At 38.2% G+C, this 17,500-nt stretch overlaps 1 protein-coding gene across 4 annotated transcripts in view; it reads right to left on the bottom strand.

The window, feature by feature from the left end:
• COL18A1 (collagen type XVIII alpha 1 chain) overlaps positions 1-17,500 on the bottom strand; it is a 1,701,455-nt gene that overhangs the window by 854,154 nt on the left and 829,801 nt on the right. For all 4 annotated transcript variants that reach the window (XM_044075903.1, XM_044075900.1, XM_044075901.1 and 1 more), the window contains one exon: positions 14,914-15,464. In XM_044075903.1, the coding sequence (XP_043931838.1) occupies positions 14,914-15,464 (551 nt within the window). The remainder of the gene's footprint in view (positions 1-14,913; positions 15,465-17,500) is intronic.

Raw genomic sequence — 17,500 nt, 5'->3', positions numbered from 1 at the left:
AGTGGAAAAGCCACCTCTCAATATAGAATTAAGACCTTACATGTCATTATCAGATGTCACCACAACTCTGGAGGACTGAGAAGAGGGTCCAGGCATGGACTTAAATCTACCCTGTAGGGCCTTTACCCTGCTTTAACCTGGTCTTCTAGACTGCATTACAGGCAGGTTCAAACCTGTCTTCTTCCAGTTTCTCCTTGCATGAAAAAATCTCCATTGCTGCTAACTGCTGGAAACACACAAAAAGGTCTTCAGTGTCTCTTTCTGAGGTTTAAGTCATGAGGCTGAAGCACAGGCATTGTCACTCAACTTTATGCTCTGAACACAGATAAAAATATATCTCTGCTGTATGTTATGACTCACTCTAGCGAACACATGAACACTGAGAAGGTGTATCCCTTTTGAGTACTGAATATCGTGACCTTTTCCAGCACAGTTGGAAGACATCCACGCAATGTGAGCTATCAAAAATAAAAATAAAAAAGGATTCTAAGAGAATGTGCACCACTTAAACCTGAAACAGGGACACCATGCGGAGGCCACTAGGGCTGTACGCAATCTGAGCATGGGCTTGTGAAATCTTTTGAGTTAAGGGGGAAAATACAATAATTATATGCTTAGAGTTCACTGAGGAAGGCCTCTGAACTAACATCACACAGTTCTTGAAGTCCAGCCAGCAAGGATCCAAGACAGAAGCTGTTTATGGGATGGATGATGAACAGTGTTCACTAGAAACCATAAAAACATTCAAGGAGTTTAGTAAGCAAACCAAGAAAACAGTGGAGGGATGTGGAGAAGGAAGCACAACAGAAGCTTTCAGGTATCTTAGGGGAACCTACATTCATAAACAGGAGAATCACTGGGAAATAAATATGCACATGACATTTTAGAACTCAGTCTGAAGATAGGGAAGCAAAATGAAGGTTAGTTTTCTCAGGAAACAGTACAGATATATGGAGCCCTATATAGATGCCACATTCAAAATAATGGGTAAATACAAGCAGAGACAGAGTTCTTAAGATATAAAAAGGGGGCAAGATATTTGGTACAGAAGTTAACCTTATTCAACAGACAGGGAAAAGGGTGCGGGCAAAGCAACTAGGTTTTATTTCCATTGTCATTGTTACGGTGTCAGCTTGACCTTTATGGTGCCTATTAATTTTGTTAATTTTAAAGGATCACAGAAAATGGCACCTAAAAATAAAAAAGGTATTTAAGACTATAAAATGACAGAAGGGAAACTGGAACTGTTTTAAAATGTATTTTATGTGAAATACAATCAGGAGGCACTCTGATATCCCCTTATATACAAGTGAAAGCACACAAATGTCTTCCCTTACAACACTGCTAGTAATGGATTATGAGGATATGACCCTTGTTTGAAGTCAAGGGGACTGGTGACATAAATTATAAACATTAAAGACACCAAAAGGAAATAAACTAAGGAAATGGCTATGTCACTTGGCAATTTTTCAGCTTCACTTTAAACTTGACACCTAGTCTGTTAGGGACTACTCATGGATTTAACTTCAAAAATATGTTTATAAGGAAATATTTTACTTGGTTCTAGAATTATGCACATAAGACAGCAGTTCATATGGTTCTTCAAATAAGACACTTTAATAGTTCATGACCTCACAGTGCAATACTGGATAGGTTCTTATTTTTGTTAAATCTCAAAATAAAATGCAAGCAAAAAAACTTGACCGAACATCATATGCATTGCAGACCGAACATCAAATGCATTGCAGCTGCTGTTGCTTAAGGGAATGTAATGTTTAGGCAGTAATATACTGAAGGCTGAGGATTCCTAGACATTAACTATGCTTTATTTGGATGTCTGCAAGATGCATTCAAGTGAGTCAATGACATGAGACATGTTTTACTATACTTAAAGGAGGAGCAACAATCAGCAGGTGTGTGGGGTCAAAAAGTATAGGATATAAATAAAAAAGCATGAAACAGGACAGCATAAATTCAGCAAATGCACATAAAAAACAGTCCTGTAAAAACTTGGATAAGAAGACATATCACAGATCAAGATATAAAGTTTTGGTATAAAGGTTTTATTTCCAAGGACCTGTGTTTCCTTTGTTTTTCCCCAGTATTTTATCAGGATTGTTTTTTCAACTGTCTTTGTTTTTTTGCTAAACTTCTTCAAGAACTAACCAACAAGTCCAAGATTGCATTACAGGGTTGTATTAACATAAGGTAGAATGTGTTAAGAGGTACTGCCAAGGGCTATTGTTATAACAAACCCTTTGGAGCCTCTCTGCGATTATGAAATTACCCTTGTATATTAAATTATGTACATTGGGAGGAGTTGTGTTAAAATATTAACCTCTGAAATGTTTTACATAGTACAGCTCTATATAACTTCTTAAATTACTTGAGTATCTAACTGGCTAGATGATGGCCTTGCAAGCTTTCAGCATGCTAAGATGCATCCTAACCAAATAAAAAAACTCCCAGGTAACCTTCCCAGAAAATGCCAGTAAATGTGGTGGAATAAGTTACCCTGTATTGCCACAGTTAGACAATTCTAATTAGGAAAAAAAATTACATTACGGGAACAAAACATCCAGTAAACCAAAATGTAATGACAAAAATGTTAAAATAAGTCTAACTCTCTCCACAGCATACAGTAAACGCTGGTATGCAGCTAGATCAGGCAGCTTCCGCTTACAAAGATAAAGCAACAAACAAGAAATACAATGTTCACATTAGACAAATGTATAAATAGTTACTGCACTGGTTAGGACTTTCTTTTTTGAATAGCTAAATAGAATATTTTTCCACAACTTTTTTAAGTATTATGTTGCATATGTAACAAACTCATTGTACAATGTACCACAAAACATTCTTTAGAGGAGATGCACACAACAGAAGAAACAGCAGAGCTTTAATATTTATATAACTGGTACATAACTATGAGTATGAATGATAAAGTATATATATATATATATATATATATATATATATATATATATATATATATATATATATACATATATGAAACAAAAACCAGTCCAACTGTGTAATAGTGAAAACCAAATCCCAGCAGCCAGCAGAAACAAGTCTTGTAGAAAGAATTAAGTACTTGAAAATCCACAAAAGTTAAAAAATGCAATTTATTCTGACAGAAAATATGTAAGCGCTTTCACGGTTCTAAGAAGACCGCTTCATCAGACAGTATATATATATATATATATATATATATATATATATATATATATATATATATATATATATATATGTATATATATGGGTCTACCTGAAAACACAGAATGCTGACAACGCCGACAACGAGATAACTGACACCAGAAGATAGACAACGAAGATGACAGATGATTGAAAAACCCGACGCTGAGAACACCGACATGTTAAGGTAAGTGTGTGATAGTGACGGATGTTAGGGTCAGGGTGAGGTTAAGGTAAGTGTGCGATAGTGACAGACATTAAGGTTAGGGGTGGGTTAAGTGAGTTAGGGTTAGGGTGCGGGTAAGGTAAGTGTGCGATAGTGACAGACTTTAGGGTTAGGGGCGGGTTAAGTGAGTTAGGGTTAGGGCACGGGTTAGGTGATTGTGCGAGAGTGACGGACCTTAGGGTTAGGGTTTGGGTTAAGGTTAGTGCATAGATAGTTGTGTATGTAAGGTTTAGTGTAGGTTTGTAAGGCTTTTGGTGTTCTTGTGTTGTGTGTGTGATTTACAGAAAAGGTATTTGTTTTGTTTTGTTGATTGTCGGGATTGTGGTTTGTCGGGCATGTGAAGTTTTGTGTCTTTGAACTTTCGGTTTTGTGGTGTCAGTTATCTCATTGTCAGTGTTTTTGCATGTCGGTGTTTTCAGGTAGGCCCATACAGATATATATGTGTGTGTGTGTGTGTGTGTGTGTGTGTGTGTGTGTGTGTGTGTGTGTGTATATGTATATATATATATATATATATATATATATATATATATATATATATATATATATATATATATATATGTATATAAATAAACCTGGCACATTTCATAAATACTATAGCATGAATGATAAAGTACAAGTCCATAAGTTTATTACCCTTGATATCCACATCCCGCCCCCAGCCCCCGTTAAGGAAACCACAGTAAAAAATTTCTCCAAAGTCAACTTCATGCTTCTTAAGACAGAAGTGATGAACTTCATGACACCCATGAAGATGGGCAGTACAGTTACAACTGCTGAATCCTACACAAATGCACTCTATAAGCACTTACACAAGTGCATGGATCGTGCTATCCCAAACAGAACCAAGACGCTATCCTCCAAAAAAGGAAGCCAATCTGGTGGTCCCCTGCCATAAAAAAACTGTACAACAGAAGGAAGAAACTGTTGCAAAAGAGAGTAAAATCCCATGAGTGGAGGAGCTCCCTGGTCAGCCTCAGTAAGAAGCTGAGATCCCTTATAAGATCCTCCAAAGCTAGCTGCGAAAACAAAATTGCCACTACATCCAAGGTCAACCACAAAGCATTCTATAGCTATGTCAAGAATCTAGATGGCAACACCCAGATCTGCTCTGAGTTAAAGCACAAAGGCATGAAAATTACAGACCCAACTGATATTGCCAACATCCTGGCAGATCGGTTCAGCGCTAACTTTACCCCCCCCCCCTCACCCCCTAAAGGGCCCATATCTGTACAGGAAGAATGCAGAGTCCCTGTAATCACAACTACGCAGGTAAAAGCTGCACTCTCTAAAGCCAAAAACACAGCATCCATGGGACCGGACAACATCCCAGGCTGCGTTTTACACAAACTTCAGAAAGAACTGGCTCCCCACTTAAGCACCATGTTCAATAGTAGCCTTGCATCAGGCTTTGTGCCCACTGAATGGTGCACAGCAACAGTTATCCCACTCCACAAAGGGGGAGCCACCACTGATCCCAGGAACTATCGACCTATTAGCCTGACGAGCCTGGTCTGCAAGGCCATGGAACGTATCATCATTGAACTCATAAACAAAGACTTTGGTAACCTCCAAACTCTGAATCCCACCCAGTTCGGGTTTGTGAAAGGCAGAGCATGCCTCCTGAACCTGATCAACTTCTTTGAGGCAGTCACCAATGCCGTGGATGAGGGTGAGGTGGTTCACACAGCCTATCTTGACCTCGCCAAGGCTTTCGACACCATGCCCCATTCTGGAATTATAGCTAAACTCACTAAACTAGGTATAAATCCCTACGTCACAAGATGGGTTGCCAACTGGCTCACTGACAGAACCCACACTGTAAAAGTTGCTGACTCCAAATCTGACCTCAAAGCAGTGACAAGTGGAGTACCACAGAGTTCCGTCCTGGGACCTCTCCTGTTTGGTATTGACTTCTCTGAAGTACAGGCTAACACAGAAGGCCTCCGGCTAACGAAGTTCGCAGATGACTGCAAACTAGGAGCCATCGTCAAGTCCCCAAATGATGTGGAGATCCTACAGAAGGGCCTCACTGAGACAGATGCCTTGTGTCAGAGCCATGGCCTCAAGCTCAATGCCAAAAAGTGCAGTGTCATCCCCTTTGGTAAAAACTCTGTACCCATGAACTACCACATAGGCAGCAATCTACTTAACACCGAATGCGTGATAAGAGACCTTGGGACCCAGGTGGACAGTAGTCTCTCCTTTGATAGTCACATCGCCACAGTAGTCAGGAAGTCCTTCTATGTGGCACACCTCATCATAATAGGGTTCTCATCCAGGAAAAAAGAGGTCATTGTTCCCTTATACTCATCGCTCATTAGACCCATTATAGAGTACAACGCCCCTTTTGGAATGTACCTCACAAGACATCTGCAACAGCTGGAAAGGCCACAGAAGTACCTCACAAAGAGGATTACTGGCCTCAAACAAATGCCCTACACTGACCGCCTCAAAAAACTCCAGCTTTATTCTGTAGCATATCGCCTACTCCGAGGTGATCTCTGCCTAACATATAAAGCTTTGTCAAACCCAAAGCTGTTGGACATGCTACACCTAAAGAAATCCCAATCCCTCCATGCTAAACACTCTAAAAAACTAAACCTTGTCACTACAATAAACAGGACATGGTGGAGGGATAGATTCCTGTCTCAGATACTTCCTATACTCTGGAACAAGCTACCCATCTATGTCAACCAAAGTTCTTCATTAGCACTCCTCAAGAAAAATCTTGATGAGTGGATGGGAAAAAGGAAATACACCCTGGGGATCACTTCTGTGTCTCTGCTGGACAGTGGCACAAGAAAATAACTTTCTTGGGTGGCGTACACTATGGAACCTTGCTGGCTAGGCTTACGTAGGCCCTTGGGCTGAGAGCCTAGTACCTACCTATGAACCTATAGGAACAGAGACGTTATGTGTCTAACAGCAAACATTCAAATTAATGCCAGCAAAAAATATACATGGCAATATATTAGCAGTACTTTTAAAAATGGCAGTAAACTCTGGCAAATTATAGATAATTCTACAGAAACATAAATGGCACTGCTCAGTAACTAGGGAAACCATATATATTAGTGAAAAGCCATTCGGAACACCACAGAAAAAATGCGGTGTCCTGAATGGCCTTTTTTTTTTTTTCTAGGATTGTTTTCTTGGTGCAATCAGGAATCCATTTAAGTCTTCTTCCCTGTTGTTTACGTTATTGAAAAGCTAATCATGTTCCACCTATTTTGTATGTTTTAAACTTTGATTTCTATTGTCTAGTAACTGTTTTTTACCAGCCAACAACATAAAACTTGGAAGGACCTTAGTACGCTTATGCAATTCTGTTCCTATATTCCAACTCAAAAGAATAATTTCCTAAATTAAAATAATTTGCTCCACTAAAATTTCTAACAAAGTATCCTGTAGGGAACTGTTAAAATTTACCAAGTTTCTGCACCCCCCCCCCCAAAAAGTAAAATAAAAAGTACCCCTCTTTTTCCTACAAGACCTCCAATAATCACTGTCTATCTGTGGAAAATTTCTCTGAAGTCTATTTCGGATTTAAAGTACCCATGCAAACACTTCCATGCAAAAATCCCAAACCAATCTAGACTTTGTTACATACTTGAGAGCTATACAAATATCCTCCCACTGTTCCTACGTATATTACCTTTCATTCTCATTTCACAATCATTTCTAACCTCTTCTGACTGATTCATACAGTTATCATTCATTATTTTATGTGCCCTACTAAATATCCCTGTTCCAGACTATAATATAAACTCAACCAGAGCTGGTCTTTCATTTAACACCCCCGTATCTCATTCCCTTTGCCTACACTCTGATATCAGTCCCCTGGTAGGGAAGGAACACTCCAACCCACAGTACAGACTTCTGCTTGTCTTCATCCCACTCTGTGACTTTTCCTCCCTAGTTATTTACTGCCAATAACCTGGTTCCTTTGCTACTTTTCTCAATTGAATTCCAACTCCCACTGGCCTAGTTTCTTTGATACTACTTGCAGTCATCCCTACTGGAACATTCTCCTTTCTACATTCCCATGTTGGCTCATTTTTCAAAATACTTTCTGCTACTTTGTAAATCTAATATTCTGTATGATTATTATTGTTCTCCTTAAGGGCCTGAATCCAAAATCCCACTCTTTACTGAACTCCTCCCCATTTCAACATAATTTCTTTCTATTTTGATTTGTAGTGTTTAGCCTGTGTTGTGTGAGCCTTAACTGTGTAGCTCTAAAGTATCCCTTCATATATGGTAATCCTAAACCTTCTTGTTCGTCCCCTCTGGTTCATAAAGAATATACCTGACCTGTACAGAATATTAAAGGGGCTAGAAACATTTTCACTACTTGTACCTTATCCATATCCATAGAAAGGAGATTCCAACTTCTCAATTTTCATATCATCATTTGTTTAGTCTCTTTCCACATGTCCTTAGCTGTCATAATAGAATATTTTTTAATCCATGCATCTAAATATTTCATCTTATTACATCCCCATAAATATGGATTTTGCTGAATCAGTTCATGTATGGGAATAGTTTACTGCTGTAGCCTTTGTTTTATCTGCATTTATTTTATATCCTCTAACTTTCCATTTTATTCTTCTTATCCTTGCCTTCAATGTCCACGTCAATGCTGAAACGGGTCAGTGGACCAGGTCACTTACCTGGTTAACAAATGCTGAATAAATAAACAAATAAATGCACCAATTAATAAGTAAATGCTGAACTGATTTTGAATAAGGTAGCAAATTTTAAACATCCGACTTTTCTGTGAAGTGTGTAGTCATGCCAGCAAATTAAGTACAATGCTTTGAACAATGTAGACTCCTGCTTGTTGATAGTTTCTTTAATATACTAATTCGTAGTTAATTCAAAAAGACATTTTGTTAAAAGAAAACCTGAAATGACTTGAAGATATACTTCCAGTTTTTTGCACCACAAATTAACCAGCTCCTTCAAAGATCCTTTCACTCCACCATCACTCTAACCTATAATAAATGCTACTATGTTTCACCTGAATAATCACATAATCTGTGCATAACAATGAAATACTTAATACACATTGTATCATCTAGTTCTGACCAAAATACTTTACAAACTATTCCTAAAAGTATGCGTACTTATCCCAAGTCTGTATCCTGACAATTATTTTCCTAACTTAACCAAAGATCATATAATAAATATCGTGCCTTCCTCTGTCTAGCTCCATCTCCCAACAGGACCACACCACTTTCTCTCTCTCTCTCTCTTTTTTTTTTTCTCCTTTCCATTTCAGGAAATTCTCCTAAAATATAATCTCCCCTTTATCTAACTTTTAATCTCCTTCCCATTTCAGGCAATTCTCCTCAAATGCAATCTTTGGCAGTGGCTGTACTGCAGTATATATTGCCAAATAATTTAGGCAAATCTGCAATCATGACTTAAGAGTCTGCCATCAAAACTTACAGTCACTATGACTAGAGGCCTTCAAATCATATTGCTCAACCTCTTAGCACAAAAAATCTGGATGAAGCCAAAAATAATGGTGGGACAAAGCCCTCAAAATAGGGATACATTTTAAATATTGCTCTTATAAACTTATAAAGTTGTTAGAATAAAAGGCTCTGTGTTACATTGCATTTTCTGAATGATATGAAGTCTGAAACTCACATGCTTGTCATTATTAAGTGAATTCAGTCCTTACTGCTTTGCCACAAAAATAAAAAAAAACACAAATTTTATGTGGAACAGACCAAAATATGAGGCAAAAATCTGGACAGTTGAGAGATCTGCTTCAAGTCTGTTAGCCATACAGTAGTAGTACAGAAACTTAAAATGCACAGTTTTGGGAACAACATTGTCCACTAGTTTTAAAATTAGCTTGCTGAGAGGTCTTTCAAAGTCTGCTAAGGTAAAGAGTTCTCATGTCATACAAGTTTTAACAATAGTGTTCCTCAAGGCTATATGCTAGGCCCACTCCTATTCTTACTAAATAATTATCTTAACATCTGACCTACTTACACTTGATTTTACATTATAACACAAACAACATTTTACTCCTTGAAGCTAATAAGTCATATACGGAATGACATGCACAAGAATGAGAAAATTTTGCTAAAATTATGTCATTGGTCTGTCAATAACAAAGTTTTAACCAATCACACAAAAAAGTAATGTAATGCTACTTCGCTTTACAGAAAAAGCATCATGGTTACCATAAATCTTACTAAAGGACAGAGTAGTATTACCCTGAATGCCTCTGAATACAAATATTTAGGCATTACACTTGCTTTCAAAGGTTGTCATAGCTGGAGATGGAAGGGGGCATAAGCTTCCATGTGTTCCCTTGAGATGATCGAAATTTTAAAACTTCAAATTTCATATGGCCAAGACCATATGACAGAAGTTTTAAAACTTTGAGCATTCTGAATGGAGATCTCCATACAGCGCGGAACGGGAAATTTTCCCTTTTCCTCACTGTAGTGCGATCTCAGACTTGGTATATTTAAAGAGCAGGGGGTGTGGGGGGCCCAGCCCCTCATATGAGGGGAGCAGGGGGGCTTTGTCCAGGAAATTTTTTTTGTTTTGTTTTTCTTTCAGGTGTTCGAAGTTTGAAACTTCAATCATATGGTCTCCGCCATATGAAATTCAAAGTTTTAAAGTTTCAGTCATCTGAAGTAGGCCCACTCCCACTATCTATAAAATGCACCCAAGGCATGTGTCTCTAATATCCACTGACAACCTAAGTTCTGCTCCTGGCCCTCACATGTGGCTTATTTTCTAAGCCTGGCAAAACTGTTTGTACTGACAGGAGAAGGGAGAAAGGCAGATGACTGGTGCCTTAAACCAGTTACTTCAGGCAGGTTAGGCTCATCATTCTGGGAAGGCAGCCCGCCTAGGAGAAGTTAAACTCTGATTTAAAATCTCCGCTGTCTTACAGTAATACATAGTCATGATGAAGGCTTCCGGAGTAAACCCAGAGGAAAATCATGGGGTGGAGGCTATAAAGTAGTTTGATGTTTACTTAACCTCACTCTGGCAGCTCCATTAATGACAGTAATACCTAGTTGTACTGACCTTGCCTTTTCCCTTGGAGTACATCAGTAGCATGGAGAGGGGGGAACTTGTTGCTGGGTATTAGATGTTTCCTCAAAATTCACTTGCTCAGCCCTGTACCCTCCAGACGACACTCCAGCTTCGCTTTGTGAGCAGTGACACAACATGGGAAGCAGGAGTTACCGGTAATAAGCCAATGTACTCAGCTGGCATAGGGTGAGGTGCCAGGGGCTGTTTCTGATGGTGAGAGAAATCCTTTGATCTCATTGGGGTATCTGCCATGTATCTTAAGTTGGAAAGACCCCAACCAAAGGTGCTGCATTTCCATAGTCCACTTGCTCCACTGGGTGTCTGGGGCTTAGTGAACCCCCAACTGGTGGACCGTTAGCCATACACTTGGAAAAACAAAAAAGCAACAAAATAAACCAGTCATTACTCTGGGCACATGGAACATATGGACAATGACTCCAGACCTTATGGAAGATCTACAGAACATCAGTGATGCTTGGATGACAGAAGTTATTGACAATGAACTGAGCAGATTGCAGGTGGAGACTGTGACTCTCCAGGAAACAAGGCTGTCATCCACTGGATTTCTCAGGGAAAAGGACTCTACTTTTTACTGGCAATGTAAGCTTCCAGAAGAGACCAGGGAACATGGTGCTGGTTTCACAATAAGAAACATCCTCACTGGCTGAGTCATACCACCAAACATGGGAAATGAGAAATGCTCAAAACAGCTACAAACACCAGTGGCCATGATAAACATCCTCAGTGTCTACATGCCTACTTTAACTTCTACCCAGGAAGATAAGGACAAGTTCTATGATGAACTTAGTGCTGCCATCAGTGAGGTCCCTTCCCATGAACCATTATTCATTCTTGGCAACTTTAATGCCAGAGTTGGCAATGACCATCACAGCTGGTCATCCTGTCTGGGACAGCTCAGAAAAGGAAAGATGAATGAAAATGGATGGCATCTCCTTGAACTTTGCTCCCAATATTACCTCTGCATAACCAACCCCTTCTTCAATGTCAAGCCCCAGCACAATGTTTCGTGGCAACATGCAAAACTGAAACATTGGCACCAGTTTGACCTCATCCTCACCAAATGCAGCAGTTTAGGTAATATTAGGGTATCACACAGTTACCACAGAGCAGACTGTGATACGAAGCACTTGCTCTTGCCTAGTAAGGTGAACATCCAGACACGAAGGCTCTTTTGCTCTAAAAGGGAAAGAAGGCCAAGCATTGACATAGGCAAAACTCGTGACTCTTAAAAAGTAGATAAGTTTGTTCAAGCACTTGAAGTGGCCTTGCCCTGCCCAGACGGCACTGACACCAGCAAGAGATGGAAAAAAACTATGGGATGCTATCTATAACACTGCAATATCTATTTTGGGAAGAAGACAGTCAAGTGTGCTGATTGGTTTGAAGCCCACACTGAAGTGCTGACACTTTTGATTGAGAAGTGACAGGCACTGGCTGCATACAGGTCCTCACCCAATGAGAACAACTTACAGGCACCCCGGTGTGCTCGGAGTCAAGTGCAGTAGGTAGCTCAGCAGTGTGTAAATGATTATTGGCTCCAACTTTGCTTCAATTTTCAGCAGGTCATGGACATTGGTAACAAGAGGAATGTACGATATGATTAAGCAAGCCTTCAGACCATCAAAAAAGAAGATCACCCCACTTAAATCAGCCACAGGAGAGGTCTTGAAGAACAAAACCAAGCAGATGAAATGCTGGGTGGAACACTGCTCGCAGCTGTAAGACAGAGTGACAATAGTTACAGAGAAAGCCCTGAATGTTATTGAGATTGTACCAGCTATGACTGAACTCAATGCTGAGCTCACCTTCGAGGAACTCAGCAATGCACTAAAAGCACTGGAAAGATTATGCTCCCTCAGGAATCCTTAAATGTGACACAGGTACTCCAATTTCACAGTTGCATGCAATAATTTGCCATTGCTAGAGAGAAGGCAGTGTACTCCAAGATATGAGGGGTGCTAACACAGTTACTAACTATAAGAATAAGGGCAATAAAAGTGATTGTAACAACTGTCATGGCATCTACCTTCGCTGTACTGTGGGGAAGCTGTCTGCATGTGCATCTGCTGTCCTGATGCAGCTTACTCTGAGTCTCAGTGTGGGCTCAGAACTAAATGGTCTACTATAGACATGGCTTTTTCTGTTAGGCAAGTACAAGAAAAGTTCAGGAAAAGTGAATGGAGCAGAACAAACCTCTGCAGATTGCCTTCATTGATCTGACCAACGCATTTGGCTTCATCACTAGAAAAGATCTATTTGCGACTCTGTCAAAGATCTGCTGTCCTCCAACACTGCTTAGCATCCTCAAGGCCTTCCATGAAGGCATGCAAGGGACCACCATGTATGTCGGATCCACATTTGAACCTTTTGAGATTCTCAGTGGAGTGAAGCAGGGGTGGGTACTAGCTCCAATATATTGTTCAGTATCTTTTCGTTTCTGTTGAAATTTGCTTTTGAAATTGCTACAATGGGTGTCTTTCTCTGAACCAGAATGGATAGCAACCGCTTCAAACTGTCAGGGCTTAGATTAAAAAAAACTAGGGTGCTTAGGAAGCATCTAAGGGAGTTTCCTGTTCATTAATGACACAACTATTGCATGCATGTGTGGAATCTGGCCTCACCATCACTTTAAAGAAGACCCAGGTGATAGGTCAAAATGTGTCTATTTACATTTTATGGAAAGCAAGTTGTACAGCATTTCTAAACAAGGAGTCACACAATGTAATATTGCACAAAGTAGTAAACTGTGGATTCTTTCTTAGTAAGTAGATGGCTTGGCAGATTAATAGTGAAATTAGTGAAATTAGTTGTGGCAGTTTTTATGCTATCAGCTCATCTTTAATTACAAATGTTTACTTCCAAGTACCATGTCTGTGTATCAGAGGTTATGTAAATCTTGTATAAAAAGCAGAAAAATCCTGAGAGGCTTTAATACTGCAGTTCAAATAAGCACATGGAAGATGGGCCCAGGTAGAGGGAGTTCAGCATCTCTCATTCACATTTCACAGTGCAGCTGGAGAATCCAGAAGGCTGTGAACCCGGTTAAACCAAAAATGTAAATAATGAAAATAAATTTATCAGTATTAAAAATAAGTTGTTAGGGATGTTTGGAGATGTGCAGGATCTAACTGACTGCAGTTTAGGGAATGTCTGTCTTCAAGTTCTTGCACATGTGGTTAGATCATTCTTTTACACCACTTATTCAGGGAAAGATTAGGATTCACAGTCCAGAGATGAGAAAGGCACTTGGAAAAGAAATCTTCACACAATATCTGTATCATATGTTCCCACCTGTCTTCATGCCTTACTGTGGAAATATCTCTGTTCCCTCAAAATGCTCTTAAGTCTACACTCTGTGATTCTTGCACTACAAGAAACCCCTGTTAGCTTACCCATGAAAGTCTAGGTAACTGCCTAATGCACAGACAAAACTAATGCTCTTATCTTTGCATTTCTGTACTTCTCTCCACAACTTTCTCTTTTAAACTGAAGCAGCAGTTGACTTTACCACAAAGAACAAACTCAAAGTAGAAAAAAATAATTTTCTTCTCTATGGCTTCTTACGGGGAAATTTTCCTTTACGTTGTGAACTTTGCTGATCGGGCATCTTTTTCTTTAAAACAACTGACTATGAATATGAACATGTACAACACAGTAGATTAACCTTGAAAAATAGCAATCGGAGATTAACTTGTCTATAACCAACAGTACCTTCAAACATAATGATGATTACCCATGTACAAAGGTCTTGACAAAAAATGTCAAAAGTATGGTACCATCAATTATTTGTTTAGACCCTTGAAAACAGATGTACTGACATACCATATCTACTGCAAATTCATTTCAAGTATATGGGTAGATATATTAGTACACCCCTATATTATTACATACAAAATGTTTTATTCTGCATTCCCAATTTGTTGCCTTTGGTCTGAATCATAGCTGAAAAGGTCTGTAAAACATAATATCCTGCAAAGCACAGGATAATCAATCAAAGAATACTAACAGGGTGAATAATCCCACTTAACTGACAACTAGGAAGCTTCTTAAAAGGCTTTCTCCTGAGAACTTTCCCTTCAGCAAGGAAATTCCACTGAAGTAAAATACCTTACTTACACTTATTTATTAACTTTGCCAGCTTTCAAAGCACTGAGGCGTTGGCTATATTTAAAGGATAAGGAAGGACCATGTAGACCTCTTTGACCATATTTAAAGTATGGATTAGGCATGAGTCGCACTACATTCTACATATGCTTGTGAATATAGAAATATTATTTCTTGAGTGCCTGTGCAAGAACTTGCATATTTAAATTGTGTTACTAACTGATATTACTAAAAGCTATGCAGACAAACAATACCCTGCAATTCTCAGAAAACAAAGAAAACTATACCTGAAATCTTTCAGGATGACTTCCTCCAGCTTGAGCAATGAAGACTTCAGATCCTTTATCCAGTTCCATCTCATCAGGTGACCTTTCAAAAGCCACTTTCTGGTTAAAAGCACAATCTAAATACAAGGCCACTTCCTCATCCTCCACAGAGATGGCAAAACGTGTCCAGCGGTTTACTAATGAGTCTACCTCAAAGGTGGCTGCCATATAGGAACTGTCTGAACCTGGCTCTGTGTAGTAGAACACAATCTTCTGCTTCCCATTCTTTACTTCTGATAGCTTGACTCCAACATATACAATGGAATGAGAATTATCTGTTAAAGCTAGCAGGTATCCAGCCTTCTCCGTTGTTGGCTGAATATTAAAAAGCAAGGAAAAGTCTCTGAAGAAAGGGCTTGGCATGTAATACTCAGCGAGACGGCTTACTTCAGAATTTGCAGCAAAGGTATAACCAGGGATGTCACTTGAACCAGAAACCTTTGATACACCTTGTGGTGGGGGGTCTCCGATCAACTGTGTCAAAGACACTTCTAATATGGCAGCATCTGCATCTACAAACAGGAAAAAAGTTACAAAAACTGATCAATATTTATTTTGCATGCACTCTATCTTCCCTCAGCCCTAAATTACTGCAACATTTCATAATGAATCAATAAACAGATCAAAAGAGTCAAGATGTAATACAACAAAGACAAATATAAGGAACAGTTATGAATAAATTAGAGTCTGTCTCTGGAAATATGCCCAGTGCTATGTAGAACACAAATATCCACTTCTCGACATGTAAGTTCTGCTTTACAAGGTGGAAAACGGGTTGAGGATGGATGGATAACCAGTTTAAAGACCAGAGGTCACAATTTAATGAGAAAAGAGAATACAGTATTGATGGGAACAAGTTATACAAAAAGAATCCATAACAACATGCAGGTCCTGAAATGTAGTCATGTATATATACACTTCTATTAATATATGATACAGACTACCTTACAGATAATGTCATCACATTAATTGCTACAATCTCAGAAACAACCTTCAGTTATATTTTAAGCAGTCTGCCACAGTATCAGATTCTACAGCATAAGGAAGTTATTTTATGTTCAGCAAAATTGATGAGATATTCTCTGAAAACACAAACTTTAAGCAGTGTTTTTAAATTTAGCAAGGTATTTAATGAAGAGTAAATTACTAAACTCTATAAAGCTATTTACAAAAGTAAATATCCTATACAATTAAGGGATACATGGCAAGCTGCACATCCTTAGTGCATGTATTGAATTTACTTTAAATATTTACTAACTTGATAACAAACTATGTGATTAGATTAATATAAATTACATGAGTTATTACTCTTTGGTATGTAGATGGAATAAATAAAGTGAAGATTTTTTTTTTATGTGAGCAAGGAGAGGAGTAAGAAGCGAGTTATTTGATGGTGTTGACTGAGCCACTCACTAGATTAGTTCATACAGGTCAAAAAGGGAACAGGAAAACAGCAAATATAAATGTTTTCAATTATCAGTTATGTCCTAAGTTGTATAAAAGGTGAATATACAAGTTAATAACTTTTAGACAGATTGAATGACAGCCTCTAGCTCTTAGTATGAATAACTAACTGTTGAGTAATAAAGCATACAGAAGAATACACATCTAAAGCATGTCATTTTCGCGGATAATGGAATTATTTAAAATATTATACAACACAAACTATGATACCATCTTTAAGCATGTGAAATAAAGCAGTTTAAAGTTATGACAAAATATATTATTACATGTAAGTGACTATTTAACAACGTGTGTTGGCGTGCTTAAACAGCTATAGTATTCTTAAATGACTAATAAAGTGTTTTTTTTCAAAACACTTCACTGAGCATATATAAAATGTCTTGATGGACAAAAACAGGAAAATATTAACAGGAGCTACTGCAACATTTGTTATTAAACATGACTTAAAACTGATATAAGATGCATGTAAGAGTTTAAAAAAATAAACCGTATTTTATGCAAAATAAAATTAATAGTAATACTGAGTTATTAAATGTCTATTTGAACATTAATGTAATGCTACACAAAGTAATAAAATATGGATTTTTTTCTTAATAAACTGATGATAGCCAATTATCAATGCTAATATTTTTGCCAATTCGTATGTTGTTTCATCCTTCATTAACAATGTTCGCTGGTAAATAAAATTGACACATGGGAAATGCAATTTATTTTTTCTTTCTCTGATTTAAATCCTAATATTTTGGCAAATTATGAACATAAACTTGGAAGTCAGTAATAGTAATGCTAAAGTGAAGACAAAGGGTAAGCATGTTGTAAGAGATGCTTAAATCATATTCATTTGATCAAGTGGTTAATTTGTTAGCTATATCAACAGCTATTAACCAAATGAATCTAAATTCTGAAACAGAAGCAGGAAAACACCAAATAAATTGGGAGTCAAACATAAACACAGTGGGCCAGATTCAATAACACCTACTCTAATTGTACACTTAGTGTACACAATCTGTATTCAAGAACATCATTACCATATTGTTTGTGCTTCTAGTGGGATCAGTATTTCCCCCGGTTAAATTCAAAATAA

This window comes from Protopterus annectens, chromosome 6.part1 (assembly GCF_019279795.1).
Source record: "Protopterus annectens isolate FY-2018-M chromosome 6.part1, PAN1.0, whole genome shotgun sequence".
In the NCBI taxonomy this organism is placed as follows: Eukaryota; Metazoa; Chordata; order Ceratodontiformes; family Protopteridae; genus Protopterus; species Protopterus annectens.
This window is presented reverse-complemented; position numbering and strand designations above follow the sequence as displayed.